This window comes from Petaurus breviceps, unplaced genomic scaffold (genome assembly GCF_028583685.1).
Source record: "Petaurus breviceps papuanus isolate PSGF00001 unplaced genomic scaffold, PetGlider_PUasm1.0 37, whole genome shotgun sequence".
NCBI classification, from domain to species: domain Eukaryota; kingdom Metazoa; phylum Chordata; class Mammalia; order Diprotodontia; family Petauridae; genus Petaurus; species Petaurus breviceps.
In genome coordinates, this window is record NW_027186296.1 from 77,907,159 (window position 1) to 77,925,331 (window position 18,173).

The 18,173-nt window shown below is 42.9% G+C and overlaps 1 protein-coding gene across 4 annotated transcripts in view; it reads left to right on the forward strand.

The window, feature by feature from the left end:
• The window catches only part of SFXN2 (sideroflexin 2), a 92,100-nt gene that overhangs the window by 3,593 nt on the left and 70,334 nt on the right, over nt 1-18,173 (forward strand). Inside the window, exons 2-12 of one of the 4 annotated variants that reach the window (XM_069098852.1) lie at nt 7,710-7,887; nt 8,090-8,260; nt 8,420-8,518; nt 8,840-8,915; nt 9,199-9,284; nt 9,854-9,914; nt 10,596-10,662; nt 11,114-11,163; nt 11,672-11,721; nt 12,329-12,376; nt 13,000-14,505. In XM_069098852.1, the coding sequence (XP_068954953.1) occupies nt 7,727-7,887; nt 8,090-8,260; nt 8,420-8,518; nt 8,840-8,915; nt 9,199-9,284; nt 9,854-9,914; nt 10,596-10,662; nt 11,114-11,163; nt 11,672-11,721; nt 12,329-12,376; nt 13,000-13,099 (969 nt within the window). In that variant the 5' untranslated portion in view covers nt 7,710-7,726 and the 3' untranslated portion in view covers nt 13,100-14,505. Of the gene's footprint in view, nt 1-7,709; nt 7,888-8,089; nt 8,261-8,419; nt 8,519-8,839; nt 8,916-9,198; nt 9,285-9,853; nt 9,915-10,595; nt 10,663-11,113; nt 11,164-11,671; nt 11,722-12,328; nt 12,377-12,999; nt 14,506-18,015; nt 18,127-18,173 lie in introns of those variants that run through there. The other 3 variants (XM_069098848.1, XM_069098849.1, XM_069098850.1) reach the window with 3 other exon arrangements.

The window sequence follows — 18,173 nt, forward strand, 5'->3', positions numbered from 1 at the left end:
AGGGAAGATCTTTAAAATTTAAATTCGCATTACACTAGGTAATAGGAATACAGTTATAAAGAATGAAACAATAACTGATTTCAAGGAGCTTACATTCTAATGGGATCTACATTATGTGCATAAGTGTAGAACCTGGCCTTGGCAATGCTCCATTATCTTTCCTTGGAATGGCTTGTTCACTCCAACTGGTCCTCACACAGACAGGTCTGAGATTCTCAGAGAGTGAGGTGTTGCAGGTTTGACTCAAAAACTCCCTCAGGGTCTGAGGAATCACCTTTTGTGAGCTGCTGTAGCCCTCCTACTAACCACTGTAGCTCCTGAGCCCCCATTGTTGTGCCTCCTGTTTATAGGAAATCAGTTTGTATTACAATATTGATTCTTAGATATAAAATATATATTTAATGATAAAGCAAAAGCAAGAATAATTATAAAAGCCATTTTACTCAGTACAAGGTAAATGCGAGAATAATCAAACTATAGTCTACCCCTAAACCTGAGTCTCAGTCTTCCACTAAGACACCTCCATGCTTGTGGTGAAGAGTGGATACATAGAAAATTTCCCTTTTAAAATTTTTTAGCAAAAATTAGTCGATTTTTTTTACAACAGCGTGCTTTCCCTCTAATAGTTAAATACAGTAGAAAAATCCTATTATTAATGTAATTTACCTGCCATTAGAACAGGGTGCTAAATGTAGACAGTGTCTTTCCCTACCTCTCCTCTCCAGTCAGAGTTGTACAAAAAGAGCCAGTCTCATCTCTAGCAAGCTCTTCAAATCCAGTCAAAGTGGTATGAGAACTTCCTCAAGAAGTGTAGAGTCCATGGCTATGCCCCTTGTCCTTTGTAGAGTTTAAAATGAACTACAAGCTTGTGAATAACTGCTTGCCCTCCACTCCCAGCCCCAGCACACTGGGGCCTCCTACCCAGTCTTGAAGCAGCCTGCTTGAACTGCTTGCCTGTGGATCCCCCACTCCACCAAGGCTAGCTTCCAGTGACCAAACCTCTGAGTATCACACAGTCCATCTGGTGGATTGGTTTTACTTGTACATAAAATGAGAAAACATTCAGTGAATCCTTTTCTGTCATGGAATAGAAGGATCTATAGGAAAAGGAGGGAGACACATGAGTGGGAAAACCCATGTGGTTGGAGACAACTTATAATTCTTGTCTTCAGGTTCTGATGTCCTTGGTCCCATTAGGAATTACCTGTATCACATGAAGCTACTTCTCTGCTGTTTTGATTTTAGTCCTTACCACCCTCCTCCTGGGCATATCAGCTTCCCTTTTGCCCTTAAGCTGATGAAGTACTATTGTACAAATTCTTTTAACTCAGTCATTTTCAACCGAAGTCTGAGAAAGTATAACACTTTCTTTAGTGAATCTAGTGACATGTCCTTCCCTTCAACCAGAGAGCTGCAAAGCTCATCAGGTTGGCTCTTTGGGATCTGTAGACAAATAAGCCTAGCCAGCTCTTCATTCGACAGGATTCTACTTTGTCTAATCACCACTTTGTCATTTCTTACAGCAAAGCACAGCAAAACTCATTTTGGTTCTCATTTGCAATGCAGACAGTCCCAGGTAGCTCTTCACACAGTAGGATTCTATTTTGTCCAATCAACTTCAAGCTTCTCTTTCTCCCCCATAAATAAGAGAGGGCAATAGAGAGCAGCCAGGTATACCTCAGAGAGGTTCTCCCTTTCTCAACTTGGTTATTGTCCTTCCTTCTTGAAGAAGACCAAAATGATATCACTGTGTTGGAGTCAAGATACAGTGTATCTGACTGTGCTGATCAGACCAATTTGAGCTTGGAAGGCTCTACCGCAGGTCAGGCACAAATAGGTCATATGAACATTTGGGGTGGAGATATCTCTAAATATGCATCTCACATTTCTTTTGAGCTACTGAAATTCTGCTTCACTCATAGGATACAGTGCCTTCTTTGACATGGGCATGCCAGACTAGGTGGTCTTTTGGCAGTGTCTCCCATGTCAAGCAATTGATTCCAAAGTTCTTCAGAGAGACCTTGAGAGTGTTCTTGTATTGATCTTTCTGACCATCATGTGAGCACTTTCCTTGTCTGAGTTCTCTGTAAAATAGTTTTTCAAGCAGATTTACCTTTGGCATTTGAACCATATGGCTGGCTCATCAGAGTTGCACTCTCTTCAGTAGAGTTTGAATGCTTGGCAATTTAGCTCTAGAAAGGATTATGATCCTTCTTCTGGAAGATGGTCATCTACTAGAGAGCCAATGTGGTTTCAGAAAGGGCCAAGGACTGGCCAGTATGATTGTTTGCTGCCTGACAACTTAAGGAGAAATGCGAGGAGCAGAACAGAATATTCATTGATCTGACCAAGGCCTTTGATACTGTCAGTCATGAGGGCTTATGAAAAATTATGTAAAAATTTAGTTGCCTGGAGAAGTCCATCAGTATTGTACATCAGTTTCATGACGGCATGCTTGCCCAGGTTCTGGATAATGGATGATGCTCTTGAGTTTTCCCCATCACTAGTAGAGTGAAACAAAGCTGTGTGCTTGCTTACATGCTTTTTAGGATGAGGTTTTCAGCAATGTTGTCATATACCTTTATTGAGGACAAACATTGCATCAAGGTCAGCTATCACACTGATGGCAAATTATTTAACTTGAAAAGTACATAGAGGAATTCAACTTTCTTCCAGTGAGCTTTCCAGCAACTTCTCCAGCATTTTCTTCAGACAATTCCACAAAGCAATGGCTTTCTTCCAAGAACAAAGAGAAGCTTTCTCCTTGGCTTCTTCACAGGTTTTTTTTTTTTTACTACTCTTAATGTCTAAAATCATAGACTACTAGTGGTCAGTCACTCTTTTTTCCCTTATGAGATAAAACTTATTAATTTCACTTTTCTGGCAGTTATAAAGCCAATAGTCCTTATTTAATCTTGTCATACTTCAAATTGTTACTGATTCGACACTTTTTCAGTTATAATCTCTCATATTCTAAAAACAGTTACATATAAATGAGATGAAGGAAGACAATGCTTTGCAGCCATCATTACCTCAGTTATGTCTTTGCACTCAGCAAGTCCTCCCATACACTCATCTGAGGGGCAGTCCTCTATCTTGGTCTTTTAATTGTCTGTATTTTTTCACATTTTATCTGAGAAACTATGTTTCCTCAGAACTGAAGTTTATCCATTTTTTTTGTATACAACAGTTCTTTTTCAGCTCCCTTCTTTAAAACTTTATTTATTTATTTTAACATGTAATTTTAGAAAATTTAGAGTTCCTAATTCTCTGTATCTCTCTAAGTCTCTTCCCCACCCATTGAGAAGGTAAGCAATATATCAATTATATGTGTGAAATCATGTGAAATATATTTCTGTATTAGCAATGTTGCAAAAAAGGAGGAAAAATTTTAAAGATTAAGAAATTATACTTCAATATGTATTTAGAGTTCATCAGTTCTCATTCTGGAGGTAGAATAGCGTTTTTCAGGGGCAGCTAGGTGGTGCAGTGAATAGAGCACTGGCCCTGTAGTCAGGAGGACCTGAGTTCAAATCTAGCCTCAGACACTTAACACAAAACTAGCTGTGTGACCTTGGGCAAGTCACTTAACCCCAATTGCCCTGCTTTCCCCCTCCAAAAAGCTAAGAAAGTAAATAAATAAAAAGAATAGCATTTTTCATGAGTCTTTTGCAATTGATCATCATTACAATATTGTTGTTACTATGTACAATGTTCTCCTAGTTCTGCTCACTTCCCTTTATACCATTTCATATAAGTTTTCCCAGGCTTTTCTCAAATTATCCTGCTTGTCATTTCTTGTAGCACAATATTTGTTGTTCAGTTGTTTCAGTCATGTCTGACTCTTCAAAACCTCATTTGGGTTTTTTTTGGCAAAGATATAGAGTGGTTTGTCATTTCCTTCTTCAGCTCATTTTAGAGATGAAGAAACTGAGGCAAGGATCACACAGCTAATAAGTGAGGCCTAATTTGAACCCAGGAAGATGAACCTTCCTGACTCCAGGCCCACCACTCTGCCCATTATGCCATCTAGCTGCACAATAGTATTCCATCACAATCATAAGCTTGTTCAGCCATTCCCCAATTGATGGTCATCCCCTCAATTTTCAGTTCTTTGCCACAACAAAAAGAGCTACTCTAAATATTTTTGTACAAATAGCTTGGGAAGGGAGTCGAATTAGAGTTGACTACTGCCTGGGAGGGTGTGTTATTTTTGTCAACAATCTCTGTGGTTGGTGGAATTTTGGGAGAATGAGATCTTGCTAGTGATTTTCAGTGCCTAAGGGTTGGATAGATTCTAGATTCTAACAGCTTAATGGCAGTATTAAATGTTCTACCCTAGATGGTCTGGCCTGGGTTAAACAAACCCTGTGGCCCTGTGATCCTTGAATCAGTCCCATGGACATTTGGCCATCCACATCTGTCTCCCTTAGTTTTTCCATCCCTTAACTGAGAGGAGGTAGAGAGGAGCTTCAAGAGATTAGTGATCTTGCTTTAGGTCACAGCTTTGTGGTAGTAGGATCTAAGGAGGGAACATAAACTTCTGGCTATCCCCTTCACTGATCTAGTCTAGAAGTGAAAGGTCAGAGAGTCAGGGGTTACCTCTCCCAGGGCCCAAATCCATTCCCAAAATGAGACTAGGAAGACACTATTTTCAAAGGCAACTATGCTCCGTTTAGACTGTAGTTTCTTAACTGTGAATCCCTGAACTTAAAAAAAAAATTGATAACTGTATTTCCACATAATTGGGGGTTCTGGGGGTAAATTTATGTATTTTTTTCTCAATCACTTTAAAATGTTCTGAGAAGAGATCCATAGACTTGAGACTGCCAAAGGGATCCATGCCACAGAGAGTTATAAACTCCCTGCTACAGACTGTAGCTGGAAAGGTTGATCTATAGACCAAGAATCTGTCCTGTTCCTGAGCACCTGAGCTGGTGGTTCTTTCCTGAGCACCAGTCCCATGCCTAGGGCTTTTGTTCTTGGCACAACACACTGGATGAGTGAAGATGAGGGATTGTAGTGTCAGATCAGGAAGGGACCTTCAGGATTCCCTCTGTTTTTACAAATGAAGAACCAGAAACTCAGAGGGAAAGTGCTTTGCAATTAGTAGGCACTTAGTAAATATTTGTTGAATTGACTTGTCCTCCATCACTTAGTTACTCATTGGCAGAACTTTGACTAGAGCCCAGATTTGCTGAGTTTCAGTCCTAGCATTCCTTTCGCTAGACCCTGGGAAACCGGACTTGGGGAAATTGTTGAAAACTTAACTATTAACCACCAGTTGAAATTTTGAGTGCTTCTCATACACATTCACAGGAAAACAGTGATAGCCTCTATTACCCAGGAATAAATTACAGAAGCAATATAGTACGGTGAAGATCCCTGGATATTATTGAAGTCATAGCTTTGCCACTTTCTAGCTGTATGACCTTAGATCTAACCTTTAAACCTACCTCCTCATCTATAAAATGGTAATAATAATAACGTGCAGCATGAGAAATGAAAAGAGCTCTGTACTTGGAGACAGAAAGTAAACTTGATGACTTTAGGATCCTAGGCCAGACAGTTTAATTTTCTGAGCCTCGGTTCCCTCATCTGTAAAAGGGGTATAGTACTTAGACTGCCTACCTCACAGGGTTATTGTGAGGAAAGTACTTTGTAAATTTTAAAGCACAGTATAAATATCAGCTATTATAATGTTTCTGTCCATAATGTGAAGTATTGATGTGCCTATTTTTTGGATGGATGAACCAGGTAGAAGAGGAATATAGGGTCTCTACCATAACTGTACCAACTGTCTGGTTAAGGAGACAAAACACACCCACATATGAAAGGTCAACTAGACCTTTAAGATTCAGATAGCAACATAAATGTCTCAGGCAGTTGGTACATTAAGGTACCAATGATGGCTAGCTTGTGCTAGTCTGACTGTTTTATTTCCATTTCCATATATGTAAATGTAATTCAATTCAACAAATATTTAAGCCCTGCTTCTATGCTAGGCATTGGGACCACACACACACATACACACACTCTAAATGCTTACACTTTGTTGTGGAGAAACGACACATGCACAGAAGATTAAGTATAACATATATACACAAAAATTTCTGGGGAATTAGAGCTATAGGACAGTAGATTGTAACACTTCCCAGAAGCACTGGTAACATTCATTTGATTAACAATCCCTAAGCAAGAGATGGAAAGGGGGACCAGCAGGGCACATGACCAGTCATTGTTCCTATCTGGTAGTGAAATCATCTTGGAATTGAGGGGCTTGGTTCATTATTGAAGGGGGAGGCATGTTTGAGGTACTCAGAAGATAATCTCCTTGAGGGCAAGGACTACTTTTCATTTTGTCTTTGTCTCCTCAGTGCCTAGCCCAGTGCCTTCCTTGCCTGTTTGTTGGATTAGATTGAATGTTGTTCTTAGGTCACTTTTTCAGTCCCTTTCTCCAAACCATCCTGGTTCTTCCAGGTCAAACTTAAGGCCCTTTTGCTTTGTGCAACCTTTCCTGACTGATGTGGCTCATGCTGATGTCTCCCTTTTCTGAACTTAGTCTACAATGCCTATAGTCTAGATCTCCAGAGCCTTCTAGACCATTTAGAGTACATTCAGTTAATCAGTGAACATTTTCGTACATCTGTTGTGTGACTGATGTGCCAGGAAAAGGACGAAAATTACATAGTTCTTGCCCTCAAGGAGCTTGTATTTTTTGGGGGGCAAATATGCATATAATCTAGGTAATTTTTTGGTTGGGGGGGAGAGACTACCATCTGGAGATCATTTGAGCTAAACAAAAAGGCCAGTTTGGATGAGAGAAAATATGAAGGAGGGTATTGTGTTATAAGCCTGGAAAGGTAGGTTGGAGCCAGGTGTTTAAACACTGGATGTCAAACAGGAGTTTTTATTTGATCCTGGAGGTAATAAGGAACCACTGGAGTTTATTGAGCCGGGGAGCGACATAGAGCTGTCCTTTTAGGATTCTCATTTAGCATCTGTGTAAAGACTGCATAGGAAGGAAAGGAAAGATATTTGAGATTAATTAGGAGGCTCTTGGAATAGTCTAAGATGGTGTTGGGGGAGCAGAAGAGCTTGAATTAGAGTAGTGGCTGTGTAAGTAAAAAAAAAGAATCAGATGTAAGATTGTTAAAGAAGTAGAATCAACAAGACTTGAGGATTGAGGGAAAGTGAAGATGTGAATCCCTTTATGCTTTCCTCAGGAACTACCCTGGAGTCTTTCCCTACTGCACTGGAGCAGGGGTACAGTTGAGAAATCCCTGAGATAGTGAGAAGAGTGTTGTGGGCTGGTACCTCATTCCTTGTCTCAATGTTAAAATGCTTGTGGGGACCATACAAACCTGACTCTGTAAACCTGGGTGACCAGAAATATGGTGGTACCTTTGACAGAAATAGGGAAGTTAGGAATAGCCAAGAGAGGGAAGTCCACTGCTGTCCAGTTTGTTTCCTGTCTGTGAGCTAGACTGAATTTCTTAGGGCCAAGATTGAGTCTTCTGTTTCTAATTCAGAATGGTCAAGAACAGGACTGAGAGTGGCAATGGGGGATCAGGAGAAACTTCGTGGATTGTCAGCATGGTAAGGGTGTTAGTGCGGGTGGAAGGTCATAGCAGCAGGAAGTGATTGATGTTTGGGTCATCACTTCTGAGAAACATCCTCAGTGCCCTCTTCATTCCCCCATTTCCCAGTTCTGTGTGAGAGGAAGATGGAGGTAGACTTGCCCAGCTTCAATATTGACACTCCTCAATGGGACCAGGGTACCTTTGTGGGACGACTGAAGCATTTCTTCAACATCACGGACCCTTGTACAGCTCTTGTGTCAGAGCAGACGCTGGATTGGGCCAAAATGATGGTTGAAAGTAGCCGGTGAGTATTCAGTGGTCCCCAGCAGCCCCCAGACTTGTGGCAAGGGTTGGGTTTATTTGGCATCTTGGATGGTTAGAGATGCCTAGGGTGTGGGTATGTGGGTGTGTGTACTTTGGGGAGGTAAAAGAAAACAGACTGGTTGGGGATTTTTTCTGGGAGACTGACTTTTCTCTTCCCCTGGCTTGGGGGATGAGGGTTGCAGGCATGGTACTGTACCCCCAGGCACCAGCCAGGAACAGCTGCTATATGCCAAGAAGCTATACGACTCAGCCTTCCACCCAGACACTGGGGAAAAGATGAATGTGATTGGGAGGATGTCATTCCAGGTGCCAGGAGGCATGGCCATCACAGGCTGTATGCTCCAATTCTACAGGTGGGACTGGCTGGGGTTGGGCAGGTGGGGAGGGCTTGACAGGGGCTCCAGGCCATTTTCCCCACTCTAGAAAGTCTGTATCCTCCATTTTAATCTTTAGCAGTTCATCCCCCCATGGGGTACTATGCTTGACTCCTCTTCACCTTTTTTCTTTGACAGAACAATGCCTGCAGTGGTTTTCTGGCAGTGGGTGAACCAGTCCTTCAATGCGTTGGTCAACTACACCAATCGGAATGCAGCCAGCCCCATATCAGTCAGGTAGCGACTGACTCCCTCCCAGCCCTTGGGGCTCAGTGCTGCTGAGGTTTCTTCACAGCTCCCTTCTTGATTCCAGGGACAGAGGATCCCCAGAGTCTGTCCCAGCAGGGACAGTTGGAACATATCTAGCCTAATGCTCTTCCTCCGTCCCTGTGGAGAAGAATGTTGAGGGCTGGCATCTTACTCCTATCTCAAGGCTAAGTTCCTCTATAGCCTGGTTTCCATGTCTTTGGAGACTCAAGGTTCAGGGTCCAGCTGGACACTCCCTTCCTTCACCTCTTACTCCTATTTCCTACGCATAGCATCTCTTTCCTCCTCTAGGCAGATAGCTGTATCCTACTTCACAGCAACCACCACAGCCCTGGCCACTGCCCTAGGGCTTAACGCTTACACCAAGGTATGCCATGGGTCCACGGACTGCCACCAGGGGGCAGCAAAGTCCTGGGGAAATGTCTTGGGTGGGTATGCTGGTGGGGTTACTACAAATGAGATACAGCTGGGGCTAGAGGATAGGTATTGGGGTAGAGGTCCAGGGGTCCTTTTAGCTAACTCCCTGGGGGACAAAAGGAATGTCTGGGGCTTAATTTTTCTTCTCTGTTTTTATGTGACCCTTGGGGCTTTTAGCCCCTCAGACCTTCCTCCCTTCTTGCATAGGCTGACATCTCCCACTGTTCCTACAGAAAGCCTCACCCTTGGTGGCCCGATGGGTACCCTTTGCTGCTGTTGCTGCTGCCAACTGTGTAAATATCCCTATGATGAGGCAACAGTGAGTAGCCTTCCCCTTCATGCTTCCTTTCTTGGTCCCTCCTCAAATCATCATGCATACAGTTTTCAGTTTATATGTTTTATTCCCCCAGTAGTAAGCAAGCTCCTTGAGGGGAAGGACTGGTTTTTGTTTTGTTTTCCCAATGCCAATAGTTATTGGATTGTTGGACAAAGGGGAGGGATTTGACCATGTGTGTGTGGGGGGGCGGTGTGTGTGTGGGATGTGTGGGTGTGTATGAGAGAGAGAGAGAGAGAGAGAGAGAGAGAGTTAGTTCTACCTACTTTGTATGCATGTTTAAGGTGTAACCCTGCTTCCCAGATGACCTAAGGCAAGAGTACAGACCAAATCAAAACTATAGAAAGGACAATAAAGGATAGAACAGAACAGATGCCATCTGAATGAAGTAGATGGAGGAGATACTATTGGCCACCTGAATCAAGCAGACTGTGTCATTTGAGTTGTAGTTTGGTCCCAAGGTTTCTGGCAGCTGAATTAAAGAGAGGCACTGAACTATGTAGTTTTGGTTTCTGATGATTGAAAGCAGACAGTGACTGTCCATCTCTTTCTAGGGAGCTCATCCATGGCATCAGTGTGACTGACAGGAACTCTCAGGAGTTGGGTCGATCACGGGTGAGCTGGACTCATCTGTGTGTTGGGGATGAAGGTGGGGGAGGGGAGGAGCCAGACATCCTTTCACATTCTAGGTATGTGCTGATCCCTGAATTTGGGAAATCATTTATACCCTCTTTTCTTTGACTTTTTTCTTTGCTTATGACTTATCCTCTCTAATTCTTTCTGCTCTCATGCTTGGCCATCCGTAGGGCCTTTTATGGGGGGGTATAGCTGGCCTTTGGGTAGTGTTAGATTTAGCTATGGGCAGCTAGGTGGTGCAGTAGATAGAATGTCAGGCCTGAACTCAAGGAAATTCATTTTCCTGAGTTCAGATCTGGTCTTGGGACACTTGCTAGCTGTGTGACCCTGGGCAAGTCACTTCACCCTGTTTGCCTGTTTCCTCTTTTGTAAAATGAGCTAGAGAAGGAAATGGCAAACCACTCCAGTATCTTTGCTAAGAAAATCCCAAATAGAGTCATCAAGAGTTGGACATGATTGAAATATGCCTGACTGAACAATGACAGCAAGAGCAAAAACAACAAAGACGTATCTGTGGTCTTCTAGTGAAGCTATCCTCTGCACGTTTCAGATTGGTTCTGTTAGGGCTGTTGTGCTGGTGCTTGATCCCTGCATGTGTGTGGGATGGTCTAGGGTCTAGGCTCTCTGATGGTTCCTTCTCTCTATTCTTCTTGTTCTCAGAAAGCTGCAGTCATTGGCATCTCCCAGGTGGTCATTTCCCGAATCACCATGGCAGCTCCTGGGATGAGTAAGAACTTAAGAGCCTCCCCTTTCCTGGGACAAACCCCCTTGGAGGGGTGGGGGAACTGAGAATGGGTGTGGGGTTGGGACCCAAGTTTTACATTGTCATATTGGTTTTATTGGATCCAGAGAAAATAGGCAGCTTTTTTGCAGTGGAACCTGATGCCAGTTAGGTTGTTGAAGGTTCTTAAGAACTTCTTTCAACCTTTCTCATACAGAACTTTGCCCAGTTACTCTCTTCTTCTCCATGTGACCTGGAAATGGGGGTGGGGTAAAGAATGTGGCAGTCAAACTAGTTTCTCGATTTCCCCATATATTGTTGAGACTTTGTCCTTGAGCCTGCAAGAAAGGAGGCAAAGGAATAGTTAATTCACTAGTTTGATTTCAGAAGGGAATTTGGGGAAGATTTAGGGATCCCCTTCTTGACTTTCTCTCTCATAATTCTGTTCCCTCTCTAGTCTTGCTCCCAATCCTCATGGAAAGGTTGGAGAAGTTGGCCTTCATGAAGGTGAGTGATTTACAGCATCATGGATTTAAAGGTAGGAGGAACTATAGAGACCATAAAGTCCAGCCACTTTATTTTACAGATAAGGAAACAGAGACTGAAAGTGGTTAGGGTCACATAGCTAATAAGTGTCTAAGGTAAGATTTGAACATAGACCCTTCCTAAATCCACTCTCTACCAGTGCCACCACATTGTTGTTTCTCTCTCCTCCTCCTCCTACCCATTACCCCAAACAAACCTGCACCTAGGATTCCTAACTCTCCTAATTCTTCTCTAGCTAATACCACTTCATCCCTCTCCTCAACAGTCTGTCCTAGGGCAAGGTTCACAGTAGACAGACCTGTGTAACTTTTTCCCTGGTATGGTTTCCAGTCTTCTCATAACCCCCACCTCCCCACAGGCTCTCTGTCCCTCCATTTCTACAAGGAAAATGGCACCTGGGTCTCCTTGTTGAAAGCTGAACAGGAAGTCACAGTAGCTCCATTCATCTATATGTCTGTTTTTCTTTCAGAAAATTCAGTTCATGCATGCCCCTCTGCAAGTGATGCTGGCGGGGGGTTTGTGAGTATTGCTTTCTCTGGCTTGTGTTCTCAGGCATCCTGGGAGGGACCCTCAGTCCACATTAGAAGGAGTGTCTGTGTTGCTTAGTTGTGTAACATAACCCTCATTTAATCTTTTTGGAAAGCAAATGGTAGGAGAGGTAGCCTCAGGGGTAAAGGGAGCAATAGTTTCCCACCTGGAGGGGTCTTTCTGAACTGTCTGTAGAAATAAGTGGCAACTATTAACTGTCACAGTGCCCTTGAGCTCCAGGGGCTTCCACAGAGCTCTTCTCTGAGCAGAGCTGGGTAGAGGGGGTTGGCAATGACCTGGCACTGGTTTATTAGCCAGAGCCATGTTGAGCTAGTGAAGCCCTGTATAACAGATTAAATCCATGCGTTCTTTCTTTCATATGAGCTGTGATTCCTTGCTTATCCTCTCTTCTTTTACCATGTACACATGCCCTTTAGTAGGAACTTGAAAGTGATAAATTCCACTTGGGTGTCGGGGTGGATACCTGGGTATTTGAGTGGAAGAAAGAGAAGGAAAGACTTTGGCATTGATCATGAGGGTCGTTGGACTCTTGTGAGCTGGAGTCAGGAGTGATTTTGGACATTCTCTCCTCTTACAGCCTGGTCTTCATGGTACCTGTGGCCTGTGCCATCTTTCCACAGAGATGGTAACTCTTCATCTTTCCCTTGGTTTTAGTGACTAGAACCTTCTCCCTTCTTGCTTGATGCCTTGGGGGTGGGAAAAGGAATCATAGGAACATAGATTTAGAGGCTTAGGAAAGCAAAAGGGTTTGCCCAGGGTCAATCAGGTAACAAATAAGCAGAGCTGAGATTTGAACCTGGGTTCTCTGACTCCAAATCCCATATTCTTTCCACTGCACCACAATGCCTCATGCATGACCAGAGGTCACTTCAGACAGGGCCATCAGCTTAAAATCCTATCTCCTTTATATTGTGTGACTGATAAACCATATAACTCTTGGCTTTGGGAAGCATAATTATCTCTATGGTACATGAGCACATGAGCAACTTAGGTAGTGTTCATTCCCATGGGACCAGGTTATAACAGGAAGCCCCTTGTCACTACACAGTCACTGGTTATTTTGACTTGAACTAAATAAGGTGGATGACACCATATTTGCAACTGAACAATTACTGGCCAGGATGATTCTTCAGAAGTCTTCTTTGTCCACAGTTAGCATTGTCCCCTTCCCTGTCCTTCTCTCCCTGCCTCCCCAGCAGTACTTTGTTTCATACCTGAATTATTAAAGGTATCCCCTTCTTTTCTCAGTGAGATGGCAGTCTCACGTCTGGAACCTGAGCTCCAAGAGTCCCTCAAAGTTAAACATGGAGACCTCATATCTTTCGTTTACTTCAACAAAGGACTGTGAAGCACCTCCTTTTCATCTCCTGGCTACCCCAGGCTCTCAGAACTTCCTCTTTCTCCTCCCACTCCCAACAAAGCATAAAAGCCAGACTGAATTTGGGGGTGGACTAGATTCCCTCTATGCTCAAGTCCTACTCTTCCCACTGCTGGCTGCTAAGGTCAGCCTGTAGGGGAGAGAGCATGGAATAGTGAAGGGACAGAAGGGAAAATCTGAGTGACCAACTGTGAGGATTCTGTTCCCCCAGACCCCACTCCAGTCTTCATGCCATATGGTCCCCCTGTCACTCAGACACATCATCAAGCTTTTATACCTAGGGCCTCTGGTCCCTTGTGGAGAAAGAGTCTTCTGAGGTGTGGGTCAAGGGGATTAAGGGAGTTCCCCAAGGTTGTTTTCAAGAGAATGGGTGCTGGTACTTTGCAATTCCAAGTCACAGTCTAGATCAAAGACATTTACTTGATTTAAGAGGGGCAGTGGAGAAATCTCCAAGCCAAACCTTCCTAGTTATAACTACAGAGACACTGAAAATCTTAGGGATGCCTTTTCCCCACCTCTGACACTTAGTAGTTTTGTGACCCTGGGAAAGTCATTTATCTTCTCTTGGTATCAGATTCCTATCTTTAAAATGAGGTTAATAGTACTCAAAGTATCTACCTCACAGGGTTTCGAGGATCAAATGAGATAGGGTTTATTGCTTTGAAATGCTTAAAGCATTCCATAAATGTCAGATTAATATTATTTTTTCCCTTCCTACCATGATGGCCACTTTGTCTTAAATCTACAGGGGCTAGTCTGACCAAATCTTGTGCAGACCTCTGACTGTCAAATCCTTGCTTGCTGAAATCCCCTGGGAATGTAGGTGCTGAGGCTGGACATTCCATGACTGGATGTTTATAGGTAGTGCCCAAGGCCATTGACTTTGGTTAACTACGAAGCCTGGTTGTTTAGATTGTAGTTGTGAGCAATCTCTTGTGTGTTTTATTATTGATGTTTGAGATGGAAACTCACCTGATTATTATTTTTTAAAATCAAATTTTCACCTGTGAATGAAAGATCTCCCCAAGAGCCAGTGTAGTTGGGTAGGTCTCAACTGAAACCTATTTCCTAGTCCTGTCCCTCCCAGGCCTCTGCCAAGAAAATGGTGCTGAGTAGGAAAGGGAAGAATGATTTTGATACAAACAAAAAAGACCCTTCACTGAAGTGCCAGACCTCTTTCAGCCTTCCCTACCCTCGTGTCCCCAAAGACTGAGATGCCTTGTGTGGTTTTGGAAATCTTAATCCTCTGGGACTGACACAGACAAGAATTTTGTCTCATTTTCTGTCTCTTGAGATCTTACTGTGAATTGAATAAATCTTTTAAAATGTTTTAAAATCTCTTTAATAAAAAAGGCTTTAAACATTTCTTTTTAAAATTGATCCAGTCCTCTCTTCTTAGCATGTTCTGTCCTCCATCGGTTTATGGATTCTCTCAGGGTGGTGTGGTAATATCCTTCAAGTCTAGAGCCTTTGCATCTGGCATCATCAGAAAGAGTAAAGGGAAAAAGCTTTGGTTGGGTTCTTGGAGCCAGCCACTTTTCCCCTTCCCCTCCAACCTCCCCAAGAGCATGGAGCATTGACCAAGTGAAAGTTTGGTTTTCAGCAGGGGTGGGAATAGAAGGATAGGCCTAGCTTCAAGCCATCATAGCAGGCTCTGGCCAGTACCTTGCTTCACATTAATTCCAATCCCAGGAGGCCACGTATTTTCTGTAAGAACGCAGACAAATCATTTTTCTCTTTGTGTCTCAGTCTAATCTCTAAAATGTGGGAGGTTAAATTTGTAATGTACTGAAAGATCACTGTATTTTTAGTCGACAAAGGTGGGCTTGAATTCCAGCTTTGCTATTCACTGTGTGACCTTAAGCAAGTCATAACCACTCTAGGCCCTATTTGTAAAATAAGTGAATTGGACTGGATGACCCCAAACATCTCCCCCAGCTCTAATTCTTGTGATTTATGGTGTGAAAAGGTAAGATGAGATAATAATATTGAACATTTTTGTAATTTATGATTACAAAGTCCTTTGTATAAATTACGTTTGATAAATTGTATGAAATGTTTGATCCTGTAACAACTCTGTGAGGTAGTTAGTGGCTAGCATTATTATCCCCATTTTACAGATGGAAATATAGATGAAGCTTAGATAAGATGACTTACCTCAAAGAATTCAGATAGTAGGAGTCTTTGTCAGATGTCTATAGAGCAAAGACTGGTGAGGGTAGCTCTGTTCAATTACCTCACTTGGGGGTCACTTCCCTTCACCCAGAGTGAGGCCACAGACCTGCCCTCCTTGCTCTAGCAACCCAAGGTGATTTCCAAGATGTTTTGATAAAATCTCTTACATAGGGATGTTGATTTTAAGTTTTCACCGCATTTTCATGGTTGTGCCCTCATTTGTTTCTCTGTAGCCTTGTTAGATTAAAAAAGGCAGGTATTCCCATTTTACAAACAAAGAAATTGAGATTCATAAACATAATTTGTTTAAGCTCATCCAGTAGTTGGAAGAACTGGGACTTAATAAAATTTACATCGCACTTGATATACATCATTTCATTTGATCCTTAACAGAGTAGGTAGTTGTTACCTTGACTTTACAGTTAAGAAAACTTGCATCAAGCAGTAAAGTGACCTACTTAAAAAAAAAAAAAGCAAAACAAAAAACCTACCAAGTGGCAAAGCTGGGGTTTGAACCCAGATTTTCTAAATATTATATAAACTATTATGTAGTACACTGGGAAGTTTCCCCCAGAAAAGTTGTGGCTAAACCTATTAAATTGTTTTTATGCTTGCCCTGTCTTGTCCTATCCTAGATCATCTGGATAAGACTCCCTTCCAAGAGACCTCTGGAGGGTGGAGAGAGGGAGAGGGAGAGGATGGGATCCCTGCCAAATCCAATTAATGCAAAATGTTTGCCAAATCAAACTGCTTAGCTAAATTGGCTATTTATTTTCTGGCTTCCTAATGATGTTTACAGCTAGTCCTTTGTTCAGAGGACTAATTAACCCCACCAGGACAGAACAGGGTCTCCCTGTTGTGAAATGAGCCAGACCCCAGCTTGCTGGGCCCTACTCCCAGAGAGCATTATTTGTGGGGCTAGTAAATTTATTTCTAAGAAACTGGAAGTTGGGAAGCACCCTTGGTACTTTTTCAGCTTGGGAGAGCAGGATATTCTAGAGCTGAACTCTGCCTGGAAATTCCTGAGCCTAGGGCAGAACTTGGTTCCTGCAGAGCTGTTATTCTGTGTGGCCTAACTGCTCATGGGAAATATGGCACTGGGATTATTGTATATGGACCTAGAAAGGCAGAAGTAGGACTGAAGCAGAGGTTACATGGAGATGGATTCTAACTTAGCTTAAGAGATTCCAGACAATTAAACCAGCCAGACAATGAGATAGTAGCCAATTCCCTGCACTTCACATTCTCAATCAGAAACTAGAACTATTACATGCTATAGAAGGGAACATTTCAGAAGCAGGGTTGGATTAAATGACTTCTGAGGTGTCCTTTCAACTTAGATTCCATGAGGAGGGAAACTCGACCCCCTTTCAAATCTAGGAACAGCATTCTCTCTTTGACCCTCTTGTGCATGTTTGAGGATGCCCTGCAGTGGAAAGATCCTTGGACTGGACCCTTCAATTTTAGTACTGGCTCTGCCATTTTAAATGACTGTGAGACCTTAGGCAAGTCACCTCCCTTTTTCAGGCTTCATTTTCTTTGTAAAACGAAGGGAAATTTAAAGTTACTTAAAATTTTTTTCGCACTTAATAGTATTTTATTTTTTCTAATTACATGTAAAGATAGTTTTCAACATTAATTTTTGTAAGATTTTGAGTTCCAAATATTTCTCCCTCCCTTCCCTCCCCCTTCCCTAAGTCAGCAAGCAATCTGATATTGGTTATACATGTACAATCATGTAAAACATATTTCCACATTAGTCATGGTATGAAAGAAGAATCAGAACAAAAGGGAAAAACCATGAGAAAGAAAAAAACAAAAAAAAGTGAAAATAGTACACGTGGTCTTTATTCAGACTCCATTGTTCTTTCTCTGGGGGTGGATGGCATTTTCCATCATGAGTCTTTTGGAATTGTCTTAGATCATTGCACTGCTGACAACAGCTAAGGCTATCATAGTTGATCATTAACAATGTTGCTGCTATTAGATACAATGTTCTGCTCACTTCACTCAGCATCGGTTCACTGAAGTTTTTCCAGGTTTTTCTGAAGTCTGCCTGCTCACCATTTCTTGTAGCACAATATTTTTTTTGTAGCACAGTATTATTTCCATTACATTCATACACCACAGGTTGTTCAACCATTCCCCAATTGATGGGCTTCCCCTCAATTTCCAGTTCTTTGCCACCACAAAGAGAGGCTATATTTTTGTACATATGGGTCTTTTCCCCCTTTTTATGATTTCTTTGGGATACAGACCTAGAAGAGGTATTGCTGGATCAAAGAGTATTCAGTTTCATAGCCCTTTGGACATAGTTTCAAATTGCTCTCCAGAATGGCTGGGTCAGTTACTTTAAATTTAAAAATGTTTTTGATGCTAATCTAATATGGGGGGGGAAGAGGGAATCAATCACTTCCGCCACACCCAATAGGGCCGCCTCTTACAATAGCCCGGCCTCTTCCTGCCTTCTTCCGCCACCCTCTGGGGATGGGAGAGGCTCCTGTCGCGTTCCAAGGAATCCGGCTTGTCTCTACTTTTCTTTGGCCGATGGTCTCTAGATGGCTGTTCTTATAGGCAGTTCCGCTTTGATGGACAGGCATGGGGATCAATGATGGAAGAGTATGGGACCCAAGCAGAAGGTTGGAATGGCTAAGAGTCCCCACGCCTGGGAGGGCCCTGGCCTGGGGGCGGTACTCCCAGCGAAGTGAGGCGGAGCCGGAAGTTGGGGCGGGGGATGAGAACGAAACAGGAAGAGGAGCAGGGAAGAAGGAAGAAGGGGGAAGAGGAGGAGGAGAGGGAGGAGGAAGAGGAGGAGGGAAGCTGTGGCGGCGGTGGAGGAGCAGGAGCCGGAGCCGGAGGGTGATGGAGA